We start from the raw sequence: 17,604 nt of genomic DNA on the forward strand, positions 1-17,604 counted from the left end.
TGTGGCCCCTTACTGGTTCCTGTTTCCTTAGGATGAAATTAAAGAAGTCAAAAGAGAATTAAAATCTTTCTCAGACAAGCATAGCCATAGGATAATGCCTGAAAAGTTTTTTACAGATGGAAGAAAGGGTAAATTATTTTTTCATTTGATGGAAGATGTGTGCTGGAAATGGTGAAAATCCTGACTTAAGTTGCCCAGCAGGTTTTATCTTCCCCATGTGTGTGTGAAGCATCATTGAAGGCAAGAATGCTTAATTAAATGCAGTTTAGGACAGGATTTGGACTTGCATATACCAAGTGGATCCGGGTAATAAAAACAAATCACGGTCGTTTTCTGAGAATGTGACTGTCCTAAGAAATCTGAGATGGAAAACAGCTCTACCATGTGCTTTAAAAATAAAGGGGAACTCTGTGGCGCATATGTATGTAATTTATGCCCAGGAACAATTTTATACTGTCAGAAAAATTAGAGATTGGAAGCACTCATTAAATCAGCTAATCCATCCCTTCCTATCAGCTAGTTCATTCTGTCACCACAGGATTATTCTATATGGTATATTCTTACAGGAAAACTGAAATATCCCAATCCTGCAAGCTACCAACTAGCTTTAAGCACAGATTAGTCCCATTGACTTCAATGGGACTATACAGGTGCTTAAAATTAAGTATGCACTTAACTATGTTCCAGAATAAGGGCCTGAGTGTTTTTAGAAATCAAAAATTTCCCTTGATAGACAATTTCCTAGTCTAACAAGTCTTGAAATAGCCATTTTCTCCCCCAGTTTATCCTAATACCCCTGTTTCTAATGTCTGCTAAATCGTCTTGGTTTCTTAAGCATGGCACCCATACCACCCTGAATTTTTTCTTTGCGTGAACACAGATACAGCCTTCCAACAGCTGTAGGTGGTTACATTCTCTGATATCAGTGGCTAGGCAAAATATATTGCATATATTATAAATAGAAATAGAGTGTATATAAAATATATTTTGAATGTATTATTTTAAATATACATATAAAAATTAAATATGTTAAACATAAATATAATAATATCAAAATGTTATATATTAATTTTTACTAATGACTTTCCTTTCAATCTATCTTCCTTACGATTCAGGTAATCAGATCTTTCTTATTTGGCATCTCACTTTAAAAGTGATGTACAGAATACTGGTAAAAAACACCAAACACCAATATGGTAAAATTAATGAACTACAGGTATCGTAAAAGTCATAATTTGGTGATAGTTGCCAGGCCATTGCATTAGAGTGTCCTTAGGCCAAATAGCGTCCTTGCAAGGTAGAGTTTGACCAATGGTCACTTTTCAGGCTTTTATAATATACGACCCTGATTCTCCAAGTGTTTCTCTCCTTTGCTATTAATTATGTGACAAGAAAGAGTAAGAAACTCTCTAAAAAGGAATCTGGAGATATATCACCAGCAGAATGCCTTTTTCCCCCTTTTATCTTTGGTTTAGATTGTTGCAAAGAAATACCGCAACTTTGAGTTCCCAACAGAGATGACGGGGCTGTGGCGGTACCTGAAGAACGCGTATGCCAGGGATGAATTCACCAACACCTGTGCGGCAGACAAAGAGATCGAGCAAGCCTACGCAGACGTGGCCAAGCGGCTCAGCAAGTCCTAACTCACCTCAGCAGTGGCTCAGTATCCCATTTTACAGACTCTTCTCCTTGTTGCCTTAAGATATACTTTATCATTATGCTCTCTGGTTGGCATCCCTATGGCTTCACCTGTTCAAGTGTATTGGTCAGGGACAAATCTGCTTCTCCCTGGAGAAAAGGGAAGGCAGCTCTAGTGTGGGAGGTGGAGACCCTTTGAAATCAGAACCTAAGATCTAGCTCAACTAGTATTATTCGCAATCAGTATTGGAAATAAGTCCACTTTACTAGTGTCTTGTTTCACATTGGGGGTATATCACCACCTGTAGTCTCTGGAGTTTTAAAAATAGGATATTAACTGAAATTTCAAGTAAGAGAGTTAGGAACACATAGAACTGGTTCTTCTGTAGGTTATTTCAAGGACACTTTTTCTCCCAGTGCTATTGAGATCCTTGAGGCAGGAGCAAAACATGAGAGAGAAAGTGGGGAAAAAAAGGAGGTTGTCCCTAAAGGAGAAATGCTATTAGCAGTTATATTTAAAAAAACCTCTATTCTGTCTTAGCAGACCCAAGAGTTTATAGGATATTTATTTTTAACTTGGCGCAAGAAGGGGAAGCCTGAGTGAATATGTCAGACTTGCAGATGCTACTTTGCATAAAATTTGCATGATGTTGTTGGATCCGAACGTTTAAAATGAGAGAGAGTGAATGAGCAATTGAGCAGGCAGCCCTTGGAAGAGCGGGGCTCGTGCAAAAATGCCCAGTGGATCTGCTAGTTGGTAGAGACACTCAGACACAGCAATAACGGGGGCAGCATAGTGACTCCAGCTAACAGAGGGATTTGGCACAACTAACCAAACCACGTAGGATATTGTCGTCTTGACTATGTGGTTGCCAGTTCCTTTATAATTGCTATCTGGGAAACTTGGATAGGCAAGAGAAAGCTGTTGCTGCACACGATTTCCAGGCAGGGGAAGCGCTTTCTGTGCGTTGGGCTCCAGATGGGTCACTTTCAAGCACTCATCGTCTCACCCCAGGCGTGTTTTGCTCTGAAAGCCTCAAAGAGGGCAGGCTAAAACCGGGAGAGGCACATTTCCAGTCAGAAATTCGGCAAATATGCTAGCAGAAATCCACACATGATGCCTTAGTCCCGCTCCTCTGGGGTTTACTGATCTGGATTACACGATTCTGAATTAGGATTGTTTTCTAAAACTGATTATTTTGTTCTATCTGTAATGTCTGCCTGACATAATCTGCTTTATACTAGTGATTATTTGCACATTACTTTAGTAAATTCAGAATGACAGCTCTTTTGCATGAAACTCACACGCCCTGATGTGTACAACAGTGCACGTGGCTCTCTATTTTAAGTTTGAGGGGACTTATTGTCTATTTCAAAGATAAAATAAAGCTAAGCTGTAAACCGATGTGGCTCCCCTTCTGATCAGAGCTGCAGGGAGCTGCACTGATTTGAGGAGAACCCCAAGCTGGTGAGCTGTGACCAAGGGGAACCTCGCAGCAGGCTTATTTGCAGCCAGAGAGCTGGAGGACTGGAGACAGCATCGAAAGCCAGCCTCTGCCATGTGACACTGATGACAATCTGAAGCCATCCTATTGCTTTGGTGGGATTATTCCACTTTTGACACTAACCCAGCTGGGAGCAGAAAGTTGCTCGTTGACTGTGAAGAAAGTTTGTGGTTGACTATTGTTTCACATGCAATGGTCAATTTACTCTGAACTTTCCAAAACCTTGGAATAAAATCCGTGAACTCCCAAGTCTTCCCCTAGAACAGGCTATTTTAACAACGGCTACACTGGAGGGCAAAGGCTCGCGCTCTTTGCAATTATGCTGAGAAATCAGCTGGATAAGAGAACACTAATAGCAGCCAGAAAAATGTAAAGAGATTTGAAGTGTCTGCACAAGCACATGTGGCTTGGTAAAAACATATCTTCATGAGATTGGAGTTATTTGTGATTTTTTTTTTCTTTTTTTTTTTTTTTTTAATTAACGCAAATATTTATTTATTTATTTTAATTGACTCAGTCCTTTCTGTCTGTCTTTCTGGTTTTGTTTTCACTCAGCGCACTGGTCATGATGCCTCTGTCTGTTTAGAAAATTGTTATTAGCAATGCTTTGTAAATTTGTCTCTAGTGAAGAGTCTTCTGTCTGATTAATGGTCATTGGGGATTTTTTATTTCAGTATGAGTTGGCCAACAGCGTGCTGATCAACAGAATCTACATTTTTCTCAGTTTTCTTCTTCCAGGTTTGTACTTCAATCAGTGGCTTTGCTTAATCACAGTTGCAGTGAATCTCTGAGTGAAGATGCAGATGCAGGTTCTTGCTCTGTGCTTATTTTATTTAGCTCCTTAAAGCAGATTGTCCAAACATGCAGCAGATCTCAGGCAGGGGAAGCGAGCCAGTTCAGGGTCTGTCATGTTTTCTTTTGTCTCTGTGACTCTTCACCAATTTGCTGAATCCCGTGGTTCTGAAATGTTCTAATACGCCTTACTCAGTTTTGCTAGAAGAGGGCCAAACACAGTTGATCTCAGCGACTTCAAGTTGCATCTGTGTTTAAAAAAGTTATGTTTAAAAATTATGTTAAATGTTAAAAGAAAAAAAGAGCTTTTTGTAAGATGATTTGCATATTCTTAAAATCTTTTTAGGATTTCATTATAAAACCTGAAAATCCCAAAGGTACCTTCCTTTTAATTAATAATAAAGAAATCCTTAAATATCTTCACTTTTCCAATGACACTCCCCTAGATATAATGTTATTGATAGATATGAGAAAGAATAAGAGGAAAATTAAACAGTTTTCAGCTACCGCACCCGTTCCGTGTGAATTTGTCTCACTCTGCATCCCAACTTTGCATCTTACTCATAGGTCTGTTATAGGCTGATTCAAGATTATGGACAGGTTCAGGCATTCCCTGACCTTTGTTTGGGTTTGAAATCCAAGCTCATGTTTTCAGATCTGCAACTTTTGCTCACCTTTGTGCTTTTTGGCTTTAGCCACAGTCAGAAGCAGGAAATACTGGAAATCCTACAAAGAAAAGTGTTTTGCGAAGATTTTTGAGCTCAGTTCTCAAGACTCGGGATCCATCACCAGTGAGATTTTTAAAGGGCTCCAGACTCCTTTAGGCAGGGTTTTTTTGGTGACCTTCCATTGTATTTAGAATTATAAGTAATAAATATTAATCATACAGGATTGCATATCTACATTGGCAAGGCAGCATTTCTGAAAAGAATCTAAGTGACAAGACAGACATTGCAGATTTACAATAACTTTGTTCATAAATTTTTTGCAAGATGTAAAGAAAGACATAGTGCAGAGGGGGAAGAAGCCAACAATGTGGATTTAATCATCTACATTTCAGAAATGCAGACCAAATGTCTGTAAAGATGTCCATTTCATCCAAACATTTCTTAGATATTTATTTCAAAGCTCCCTGTTCGGTCAATCCGACACTCCATTCATATTGGAGCTAATATTGATTTTTCTTCTATTAGCAGTGGTATGGGAGTGTTAGAGGATCCTGTATATTAGTTGCTCTTCTGTTAGACTGTTTGAATTGCCAAGAGCTTATCTTGCTGTGCAGGTAAGACTAAAGAAGTATCTGTGTCAAGACTATTTAAAGGAGCGCTTCTGACAAACATTTTTTCCAATAGGAAGAATCATATAATGATATTGCTTTATCAGGACTAGTGTGGAACACAGACGTACAGGTTACAACCTCTCCTCCTATGTCTGCATCAGCTGAAAGGCCACTGCCAGGGAGGAAGGACAGTCTGGATCACAAAGAAGCTAGAAATCTCTTTTTCCTATGAGAAAGTTCAGCTGAATTGCACATAGCATTTTTAAAAAATATTTTTATTTTAACCCCTAGCCACCTTTCCTCCTCTCTTGTCCCTGCTCTCCGTCGGCTCCGAGGTAGCCATAACCATTCTGCCGTGTCTTCAGTGCTCAGCAGCAGGGTGCTCATGGGTGGGCGCATGGGGAAGAGTGTTGTAGCACAACCCACCCGTCTTGTGGGGTGAAGCAGAGACCCTCCGTTCTGCATTGACTGAGTTTGGCTAATTAGCTGAGTTTAAGGTATTGCAAAAATTTAGGCAGTAGAAATCCTACTTATGTAAAGCCCCAGAGGCACATGGAAGCATTCACTTTTTGAAATGAATTGGTGTTTTAAAGAAAAAAATAACCCCAAAGTGTTGTGTCCTCCTTCATGTGTATTCTTTTAAGCATCAGGAAGTTTGCATTTGTTTATTATTCTGGTAGATTTAATCATTATTCTTGAATTGCTTTTGATATTAAGAAATATTTTTTCAGTAAGATTTTGCTTTTCTGCTGAATCTTTCATCTCTTCATTAATTTCGATGTCTGCAATGACCTAGTAATTCCAGAGGAGGCAGGAAATCTGTGAGGCTTATACTTGTTGAGAAGTTGAAGGAGGTAATGATTTTTTTGGAGAAAACAGTATTAAAAGCATTTTTTAAAAAAATGTGTCTTTTCATCTGGGATACTTTAACGAAGAGTGATAGACTGTTTAGTCTGGACTGTGATTTCCAGCACAGACCTGAGCAAGCCACAGTGTTTAAGGCAGCTTTGCCTAGGGATTTCCCCAGGATACATGGAGATGTTCCTTCTGAGTCACAAAATTTCCCATTTCCTTGGTCAGAAGGGATCTGCTGGTTTGTATTGGCACTGAACTATGACAGCCCACTACCTCGGTGCTAGGCAGTGAAAATAGGGGTCCTGTTCCCTCCTCTTCCTTTCTAGCTCACGTGCAGGGAAAGCAGTAAGCATTAATCTCTCATTAATTTCCTTGCCCCACATCCCAAGCAACGCTCCAGCCCTAGGAAAGCACAAGAACTCCATCCAGCTCTGGCTTTCAAAGCTCAATCAGTTCGTGTTTTAACGTTTGGCCTAAAGGTCTGAAGAGCCCCGTGTAACTCCTCAGGCACCCACCATGCAGCATTACAGGACTCAGCAGCCTCTCGGAGAGTGCAGCGATCATGGTAGTCCCCTGTTGCCCCAAATCATTCTCCTTTCACCATTCATTGGAGAGATGCTAGAGCTGAAAATACTCCAGAGGATATACTTGAATGTGATGTATTTTGAGCTGTGCTCATCAACTAACCAACTCTACATGATGACATTGTCGCAGCTCAGCAGGTCGTGCCTCTGCTGCCAGATGGATGACCCATCGCCCCTTGGAGTAGCGGCGTTCGGATGGGAAACGCCGGAGCTGCTCAGCCAGCGATGGTGCAACCACGGTGAAAGGTTTCAGTGCCACCTTTTCTCCAGCCCGGCTCTCTAGCTGAAGTGTGTTAGCAGCTCAGCTGGGGCATTGATCCAGTGCTAATGAGCGTTTGTAGCTTGCAGCATGTGAATAGAGACTACTCATGTGTTTAATGTTAAACATGTGCTTGCCTGCCTGCCTGGATGGGGGCCTAAAAGTCATGACAGAAAAGCCTATATTAATGAACAGCATTATTATTCTCTTTCCTTTGAAATCCAGTGGCAGAATTCCCAGTGGGGGAATTCCCAATAGGAATTCCCAGTAGAGCCTAAGGCTACATAAGCCCGAAGACGTTTCAAGCGTGAAGATGTCCTTAGAGAACAGAAAACGCTCAAGGATAAAAGGAAGCAGCAGTGACATATAGGGTCTTATTACAGAAGAAGGACACCAGCTCTGTCCCAGCGATAACTGGAGGGACACCACCAGTGCTCCCAGGCTTCATTCTGGTTTATCACGGGGAGGTTCAGAGTGGAGCTGGGACCAGGCCACACTGGCAGTGGAATGCCAAGGCATGTTCTGCTGTATCTCCAACCGCACTCCCTATGGTGGTATCCCACAGTGTAACGATGCCTCCATTGTGACTGCCTCACTCTTATTATGAAGTGGCTTGTCTAAAGAAAACTAAGAAGGGTGGGGGAAATTTTTTTATATATACATGGAGTAAAAACAATCCAAATATGCTTTAATGGTTCTCAACATGATACTGTCAATTCTCACCACAGGGTGGAATTTGTTGGTGGAAATTAAATTAAATTAAATTAAATTAAATTAAAACAGAAAAGCTTGGCTGTTGCTAATGGGTACTACTGGGAGCCCTAAAAACAGTTTGCAGTGTAGAACCATAACAGGAGTGAACATCCTTTAATTCCCAGAATTGCTTGGGTTTCACAGGGTCATTCCAGCCTATTCTGCAGCACTGCTGAGAAGTTGCTCTTTCCCTGTCTCCTTAGGTCTATAAACTCTGAAGAATTTGGGAAATGGCTATGGGCACCACATTAATCTTTTTCTTTTTCACCTCCCCCCCCCTTCATTAAATAACTACTTTAGTGAGGGAGTAAGCGACAAGTAAATACCATTTGCGAAGAGCAGATTTCTCTACGTTTTCATTAAGGGCATTTTTTAAGGGTTTTCAGGAAATGAGAGGTTATCCCCAGCTTTGGGAATAAACTGTGGTATAAAATATATAGAGAAGTGTGATTCTGATAGAATAATTTAAGCAGGAAAACTACAGTTTGTTTTAAGGAGCATGCTTAGGACTAAAGGAACAGAACGATCCAGATATTGCAATAGGGAGTTAAGATTCGGTCCCAATCTCTATTTTTTTTTTATTACTGATGGTACATCGTTGCAGCTATATATATATATTTTCACTTTATTTAACTGCATTATTTAATTCAATAATGCTGAGGTGTGTTGGGATGGAAGGTGGCATAAAGAGGAAAACTTACACTCTTGAAACAGCACTATTATTACTGTGTCTTTGATTTTGTTCCCACTGGAATAAACAAGAGCTGCACCATTTAGTCCTGTGGAAGCAGGATCTCAACTTCACAGACCCAGCTAGTTTGGCAGTCTCTGTGGAGGACAGGGTAATTTGCTGGTTAGCAATCTGAGTCCTGCAGCGGGCACAGCGCATTTCGGGAGACATCCAGGACCGTCCTTGGGTGAACGGATAGCGTTGCTTGCAAAGGACCACAGCAAAGCCCCGCTGTTATAAAATGAGATTAAGCCATCATGAGATGGGGACTGGCTAACCCCGAACCAGACACATTTGCCTGCAGTGCAGCCGCTAAATTGGTCTGACATCAGGAACCGCAGTGTAAGAGCTTGGCCTCAGAAGTGAGTCAAAGCAGCATCTTTGTCACCAGTCATTTTCTATTTATAATGACACAGATCTATTTTATAATCACAGGGAGGCACAACAGGCGTGTGCTTTGTTCTGCCTAAATCGCATTTCTCGTGCGGGTGCATTTAAACACAGCCTTTGGCCCCTTGCCGCACACCACACACACCCAAGGCGGGCAATTCTGGCACAACAATGCACACCCTGTCGTGCTTGAATGCTCAAAGACTCCCGTGCTGAAGCAATAAACTCCTGCTAAATGGCTTAAAAATGTTCCCTTAAGTGTGCTGAGCTGCCACGCTGCCTCACTTCTCAGTTCCAATGCCATTTTATGTCTAAGCCTTGGGTTTCAAATAAACCAGGAGTATATTGCGTTGTTTAGTGCTGGAAGTTATTTGCCATTATTAACCATAAGAAATCAGGGTGAAAAACCCCAAACCCCAATTCAACCCTCTTTCCTAGTGCAAAACTGACTGCTTAGCATGTGACTGTGTTTTCAGAGGCTGTGAATCAATGTGAAGCTGCCTGGTTTGGTTTCTGGAGCATAGGTCCTCATCTCTGCAAATCCTTGTAGCTATGATTGTACCCAAACTGCCTTTTTCTTTTTCTTTGTTTCAAATTGAAGGGCCTGCTCTGTACTGTTTAGAAATCTATGATCTAGCAATTGATAGATTTATTTTTGTAGTCTGACTGTAGTCAGTTCTAAAGCCTGAAGGTCAAAACCAAGTTGCGTAGTGAGATTCGGAGGTGAACAGAAACTTTCTTTTTCCTCAAAACCCACTCATTTTCAAATCCTGACTCATCTGGGGCATGATCCTGGTTACTTAGAAGGGGACCTGAGATTGAAGGAGAGGGAGGGGAGCCCACCGTACATGCTACTGTCCTTCCACTGTGAGAGGATAGCAGGAACCAGTCTAGAAATCCTAAGAGGTATACAGACGTATTTTCCATCTTCAGTCTGAAAGCAACCTGTACAGAGACCTGAATGGCCCTAAAGTGATCCATGGTTGCTTAAAAATTGCAATGACTTAAAAAAGCAGGGTTTGGGATATGAGCAATGACGTGACGATCAGGCACAGTACCTCTTCGAGGCATTATATAGGCAAAAAATATCTAATTTGAAATGACACTCAATTTTTAGGTACCAGCCCAGACCCAAGTCCACGGCTGGGTTTTCTCCACCAAAATGTCATTAATCTCAGAAACACCTAATGGTTGTTGGGATTGTCACCACCTCATCTGCTGGGGTAAAAACAAGATCGGTAACTCTTAAGGAGGAAGCAGGAATGGTCTTTAAACTCAGACCTGGTAAGCTTCAAAGAAAAGTAATTTATTTGTAAACAACTATTTTATAGTGGTTGACAGGGAAAAGTGTTTATCCAGAGGTCTCCATCAGATAAGAAAGACAGGGTAAAACCCTTCACATACTTGTGATTTTCAGTTGAGGGACATCCTCTGTTAATGGGTAATTTTAGATTAGGCTGTAACCTTTTGGGGTAAGAACTATATATTTCTTCTCTGTATGTGCAGCTCCTAACACAACAGGAGCCTGATTAGAGCCTTTGTGTGCTGTTCAAACCCTTATAATATATAGTAATAGGAATAATATAATTAAAATGTCATTGCAGTTCATCTTTAATATTATGATTGTGTGGCTGTGCTCTGTCGAGTGTGAAAAAAAATCGATGTCCTTTTTGTATAATAGGTAGTATATTTTATTATTGAAGAAAGAGTTAAATATAATTTTTAAAAACAAAAAGCTGTCTGCTCATTGTTTCATTTTAAGCTTTTGGATAAATAAGCAAACATTTCTTTTGATCCTTCAAATGAATTTGTGTTAAATGAAGAAATCCACCTTCCTGAATTGGAGCTGTTTATAATCTCATATTCCAAGAGTGGTTAACACCGGATAATTTGAATAAAAGTGGTTTATTTTCTCATTGAGTTATTCCTGAACTTTTGTTTAATTTGTTAGTTGTTTTTTTTTTTCAAGCAGGCAACGTTCCCCTGGCTGCAAGAAAAAACATGCGCTCACAGCTTGAATACAGCTATCCTCATCACTGGATCTACAAGTCGATGTAGCAGAAATAAAGGGAAAGACAGCAAGGACAAGTAAGCTACATCTGTGCTAGAAGAAGAAACATGTCCAGGGTATAACTCATGCCCTGTGCCCCAGAGGTCGGTGCACTATAGCTAGCGTAGCTGGTGGTACGGTGTTGGCCTGGACCAGAGCGCACTCACCGAGGCCGTGTCCGAGCGCAGCACACTGCTTGTGGGAACTGGTGGGGTTATAGTACAGGTCTATAAAGTAATGGATGGGGTGAAAGGGGGAATGATCATTCAGTATTTCTCATATCACAGGTTATGTGTTCCTAACGAAATAACCAAGCAGCAAGTTCAAACAGAAAGAAGTGCTTTTTTACACAGTGTGTAATCAAACTTTGGAGCCCTTGAACAGAGGATGCTGTGCAGATCAAAATGCATATGGCGTTTAAATATAGATATGATAACTTCATGAAGAAAAGATCCATTAATGATGTTAAACAGGAAAGTTTGGATGCAATTTCCAGGTCAAGAAGTCCCTAAATATGAGGGCTGGGAGATGGTCCAGGGAGAAGTAGGTTTCCACTTTCCTTATTTCTTATATTGCTTCTGCTGCGAGAGATTAGACGCAGCTGAGGTAGGGCTGGGTGGCTTGGCTCCAGGATGGCCTTTCTGATATTATGATACACAAATGTGAAGTATTGTAAATTTTATTGCAGCACAAAACTTTCAATTTAGCTCCCCCAAAGCAAACCACTTCCAGAGAGGCATTAGAGAGGCTTGCAGTCCCTCTCACAGCAAAAGGCAGGGAATCACCATCCATATGAAATAACAAGAGTTCATCATCCAACAGCTGCAACTGGAAAGGAACAAATAGGATTCCTCCTGTTTTACATTTCAACTTTTCTTCTGGTCACCAAAGACTGTACCCTTTGGGCCACATCTCTCTTGTGCTACATCTCTCTTGATGTGATGTGTGATATAAGATTTTGTTTCAAAGTCTTCAGACCCAAGCTGGTGTCGGCCTAGGGTTTCTGCTTTAAGTAGTGCTGAAATAGCTATTCAGTTGTGCAGAACTGTAGAAGTCCAGGACCTTGGCTCATGGCTCTTGGACTAAGCCCTCAACGTGCTAGTGCTGAGGTGCACCTTCACAGCAGACGTGGTCTTTCCCTTCTCTCTGATCATGGCAGCATGGAGGAAAACCAGGACACCTGCAAAACTCACCATTGGGCATATCAAAGACTGAATAAACAAGGTATTACAATCCTTTTTTCACCTAATTTGTAACCAGTCCTGAAGGGAAGTACATGTTTGCTGTTTGGTCACTCAACTGCATGAGAGTTGCCCCCGGCCAGCACTGCTACAGGTGGTTGGTAACACTGCCGTGTGTTTTCTTGTGGAAACCCACACCTTGCACAGCTCCATCATGTCACTGCATTGCCAGAACCACATGCATGAGGCTACTCCATCGAGATGAGCATCTCTGCGAGTGGCCAGTACTGGATGCTTCAAAGGGTGGTGCCAGGAGCCCCAGCACTCGGGGTTTATCATACTGACCAGACGTAAAGCATGTTCCACACTGGTGGTGGGTTTTCAGTGTTTATTTCATTAAAAATAGTCACCTATAGCTCTGGCTCCTCTCATTGTACAAACAAACCTGACACTGGTCTCAGGCTCTCCGGACACTGGTCCAGGTGATAATTTACGGTAGCGGGTGCATCAGATCCACTAGGCACTCTAAAATAAGAGGATTTTGTGCATGCGCGATTGTGACTGCAGACCTGAATGACAAAAAATGGGGTGAGTAGCAACCTGGATCATTCATCATTTTTCCTGTCTTTATTTTATCATTCCTTATGCATCTGCTCTGAACCAGCTTAAAGCTTTCCCCTTTCCACAGCTGTGTCTTTATGCTGCTGGTCATTTTTCTGGCCATTTGGTCTCTGAAGGATCACTTCTACCCAGCTAAATGCTCTATCTGATGGGGATTTGTACTGCTGTCTCTCCCTGCTTCCCACGTGAAAAATAAAGTCCTTAGTGGTCTCCATGGGGCTGCTGGCACCTCTTTCTTCAGGGATGGGGTCAGGGGGAGCTTTGTCAGGGAGGGTTTAGTTCGGTTTTTCTTTTTTATCTCAGTACCTGCTGTAACACTCTACACATCCTGCTAGACACACTGCAATCAGTCCAGTCTGCGCCAGGCAAGAGTTTAGACATTTCAGGTGTCACCCATCCTTCATTTCTCGTGCATGCCTTTCCTTTCATGAGCCCAGCAGATGCATTTAATTGCTAGCCACTGCTCTTGGCTTTCCAAGCAGTAGCAGAGGAACTATGGAGTCCCTCTGGCGAAGGATGAAACAAAGGGGCCCAGCAGTGTTATGACATTTTCTTGCACTGAATTGGCTTTGGGAAGAATGGGCTCTTTCCTCCCTTTAGATAAGCACAGAAATCTTAAGCAGATGCTTGCAAAACATCAAACAAATACATACTTAAAAAAAATAAATATAGGCTATACCCACATGCCCCATAATCTGGCCAATATTCAGCCACCGCTAACAGTATCTAGCCTTTCTCTGGTGGAGCCTGGAGGAAAAGGAAAAACCCGCAGTCTAGTCACTCCATGGCAGGACTGCAACCGGCTCCTCCAGCGCCGTCATCCCAGGGCTGAACGTGGCAATGCCAGGAGCTGGTGGCCAGTCTCCAGTCTGCCCCACTGTTCAGCAAGTAGAGGGAAACGCAGCCCTTCTCTCCCGTCTGTTGTGCGTACACTCCAGGGGCTTTAATCTGTTTAAGGTTCCCTTTAGATCAGCATTGCAGAATGTGAAGGGGAATTTCATGCCATAGGGAAGAAGGCGCAGCAGCCTGGAAAGACTGAATCGCCAAAAACAAAAAGAAAGGGTGTTTTCTTTAGTGCTTAAGTAACCCTTATGCTCCTGATTTCTAGGGCAAAGATAATAGCGGGGATTTCTTCTAGTTTCTTTTCATAGGAAAGCCACAGGTTTTGGGAAAAGCTGGGTAGAAGTATATTCACTGAGAAGCATGAGAAAGATTTTATTGCAAGAAGCCCCCTTCCCTCAACCCTTTGTTAAAACAACGTTAAAGAACGCTACCCGTGCCAAGAGAAGGACTTTTAAAAACCTGCTGGAGTTCAGGTCACCCATGTAATCCTCATTCACCCCCTTGTGCAGACGGGTTGTGGTGCCGGCTTTCATCTGCTCGAGTGCCACATCCTGCACAGGTCCTGCCCCGGTCGGCGCCCTGAATGGGTGATGCAATTTGTTTTCCCCGCGATGTGTGGTGCTGGGCCTTCTTTACTCCTTATTACTCAGCCTGTTAGGAAGCTCTTTAAAACAGCCATGGTATCATGTGCTTTCTACAGCAGCGTTGTTTGTAACTGCTTCACAAACATTCATTAGATCACTTCATGTATCCCTAAGGGGGAAAGGATGATGTTTCACAGTGTGGGAACCAAGACTGAGAACTTCAGATACGAGGTTTCTCTTCACTTCAGATGCTCCATTGCACCTATTTAAGACGTGATTTTTTGCAGTACCTTGTACTTGCACAGCAATTTCAGGGTACTGCTGTACCAACAAATTCAACATGCTGAGAAAACTCTCAGTCTCTAGGAAAAACTGGTACAAAATGGCTCTGTCCATACTGGTTTTACCCCCCTAAACTGGATGGCTGCCTGCAAACTGCTTATTAGAAACAGGCCCTGGACAAATGAACTTCCAAATGGTGCTGGGGACAGATTAATTTGGGAGGGTGCTAGGTGACCTGAGCCAAGGGGGGTCTAACAGTCAGAGACATACATATGTACATATATGGTGTATATATATGTTTATACTCTAAGTAGTAAAGGCAGGTATTTGGGTTACATTTCCACTGCTTTCAAGTGCAGCTGGGAGTGCTCAGAGCTCCTGCACCTCAACTATTGCAACCTCAGATCTCAGTACCACCGTAAAAAGTGGCAAATTTGGCTCAGATGAACAGTATTTGGTCTTTCCTAAGTTGACTTTGCAAGTATAGTAGTGTTTTAGTGTAGTTTTCTTTTGTATTTGTGTGTGTGCATCTGTATGCATGCACACATACATCTATTTATATGTCTGTGTATACACCTATGGTGGCATCACAGAATCCCAGACTGGCTGGGGATTGGAAGGGACCTCTGGAGACCATCCCGTCCCACCCCCTGCTTGAGCAGGCACCCCCAGAGCAGGGGCACAGGGCCGCGTCCAGGCGGGGGGTGAATGTCTCCAGGGAAGGGACCCCACAGCCTCCCTGGGCAGCCTGTGCCCCTGCTCTGGCACCCGCACAGGGAAGCGGTTTTGCCTCATATTGAGGTGGAACTTCCCGTGTTCCAACATCCTTCCCTCAGAGCAGTGTTTTAATTCTGGGTATCTGTAATGATCACAGAAAATCGGTGCAGTTGGGTTTTGAGCCACCACAGGGGACTGGCTGGCTTCTGCACTGCTTCTCTGCTGAAGCCTGAGTCCTAGGGAGGTTATTTATCACACCGAAGCAATAATTGTGCCAGTTTGGCCAGGAAAATTCAGTACCCCTTGTCACCGGGCACAATTCCCCAGGGAGAGCACCGTGGCTGTCAGAGCCAGTTGGATGCTTTGCTCTGCATCCAGCCAGAGCAGCAGTCGTATTTATGGCGTATGGGCTTCAGTCTTTATTCGTAAAGCAGCAGCTTTAGCTTTTCATTGTCAACGTGGATGTTGAACTAATCAGAAAGGGGAGCAGGGGAAGGGTGGGGACCGGAAAAGAGGAGTTTGTGGGAACATAACAATGTTGAAGAAAAAACTCTGCTTGCTGTCAGTTAAGTTTCTCTGTTAGTTACCTCTACCATTATGGATTCATTTTAAGATCCAGACTTCAATATACATAACTTTAAATCACTAACATCCTTCATGGCTCTGTGATTTGCTGGTTCCATATGTAGCCTCTTGGCCCATTGCATTGGCACAGGTTCAATTCTTGTTCTTCCTTTGGGTTACTGTTTCCTTACTTTGATGGGGGGACTGGGAGGGGAACAAGAGAGAAAGAGCAGAAAAGGGATGGTGAGATAGAAGGCAAGTGATGGGGGAGAGGGAAAGAATGGGAGAAAAAGAGAGGAGCAAAAGGAAAAGTGGAAATAATACAAATGGAGAGAAGCAGGTTAAAACTAATAGGAAGAAGTAAACAAACAGCGTGAAAAGAGCGGAAAGAGGAAAGCAATGAGAAATATTGTCACGGGCAGCAATCCCTGTGCCTCTGCTTGTGGCAGCACTGAGACAGTGAGGAGCAGGAGGAGAAGGCTGATACAGCCTTTCCCGAGTGCCTGAAATGGCAGTGCCATGCTGCTGCTCGCCCCCTTGCAAACAGGCTCAGTCCCTGCCTGAACTTTATAATTAAGCTCACGGAGATTTTGCTTGGGGTCTGGGCTGACAGCTGTATTGAATTTTGGTTTATTGTGTGATTTATCAGAGCCGTCGATGGGCGTTTGGATGATTTAGTGCTGCAAAAATACCTTGGAATGCAACGCGCAGCAATATCTGCATTATTAATAACAATAATAATAAAGATAAATGTCCCTCCCCAGAGCTTTCGATGGCCATGCCACTCAATTTAACATTTTAACAGTGGCATGTGGCCTCTCCATGGCACCTGGTAACGTCTGATGGATTTGAGCAGGCAAAGAAAAGGTTATTTGTCAAACGCTCAGCCTCAACTGTATGGTATTTTGAAAGCTCCAGGTCAGAGCAGCCTGAGCTGCATTCCTGTCCCTGACATCCAGCGAGACTGAACTTTGTCATGTTATTAAGCTGTCAGCAGCACTGGGGCGTTATTTAGATTTCTGGTGGGAACTCCTTGCACATGCTTGGGGTGCTCTAGTGGGATTATATCAACACCATTGTAAAACACACACAAATGAGCTGTGCTGTAATTACCACATGAAGACCTCGCTTGGCTGGGTTAATCAGCAGAGAATGGAAATACCAGATAAACACAAATGGGCCACCAGGACGTTTATTCCAGTGGCAACAATGCCATTGTTTCCTACGGAGACCAGCCTGATTCTGGGGCTCCTCTGGCAGCCAAACCACTGGCTGCCTGGTATCTGCGCCATGTGTGGAGGAGCAGCACGGGGTTCTCTTTCCTCCCCTGCACCAGGGTCCTACAGGCATGACTGGCAGGACTGGGGCTGGGCAGATGCAGAGGGACTGAGAGATTTAGATGATGTGATATTTGCTGTCATAAAAAAAAAAAAAAAAAGAAAAAGGAAATATTTTCCCTACATCCCTGCACCGGTTCCACTCCAAGGTCTGCTTTGCATGAAACTCTTGTGCCCACCTAGGACAGAGGCTGCTTTCTGTGCACCCCTCCCCATGTAGGTCTCTCAAGTGGAAGGGGCAATGGCAGCTTTATCAGTCTCAGCTGCCTGTTGGAAAGGGGGCGCTGGGGAAAAGTATCTGTCTGGGGAGTTTCGTTCAGTGGGTTGCCGTTCAACAAGTCACATTTTAATGTACTTTTACCATTCATTTTCTGGGAAGACACACAACCTGATTTAAATTGACTGCACTGCCCAGTAGCCACAAGTCACAGTCGCCAAGTGGGGCTATGGGGGCACCACCAACCCTGGGCAGAGCAGAGGGCTGAGATCCTCCTTCATGAATCCTCCTTTCTCTGCCCAGTATATCAGACCTGTTTTGTCTACATAGCACCCGTGTGCCATAACTGATGCTGTGGACGGCTGTTTGCTAAGCCAACCACTGAGCCCCTGGAAGATGTCCTTGTCTCGGGGGTTTGCTACA

At 43.1% G+C, this 17,604-nt stretch overlaps 1 protein-coding gene across 3 annotated transcripts in view; it reads left to right on the forward strand.

Annotated features, from left to right (window-relative positions):
* Nucleotides 1-10,705, forward strand: part of CLIC5 (chloride intracellular channel 5) — a 93,349-nt gene extending 82,644 nt beyond the window's left edge. For all 3 annotated transcript variants that reach the window (XM_064448200.1, XM_064448198.1, XM_064448199.1), the window contains exon 6: nucleotides 1,476-10,705. In XM_064448200.1, the coding sequence (XP_064304270.1) occupies nucleotides 1,476-1,643 (168 nt within the window). In that variant the 3' untranslated portion in view covers nucleotides 1,644-10,705. The remainder of the gene's footprint in view (nucleotides 1-1,475) is intronic.
* Nucleotides 10,706-17,604: the final 6,899 nt, after the last annotated feature.

This window comes from Phalacrocorax carbo, chromosome 3, assembly GCF_963921805.1.
Source record: "Phalacrocorax carbo chromosome 3, bPhaCar2.1, whole genome shotgun sequence".
Lineage (NCBI taxonomy): Eukaryota > Metazoa > Chordata > Aves > Suliformes > Phalacrocoracidae > Phalacrocorax > Phalacrocorax carbo.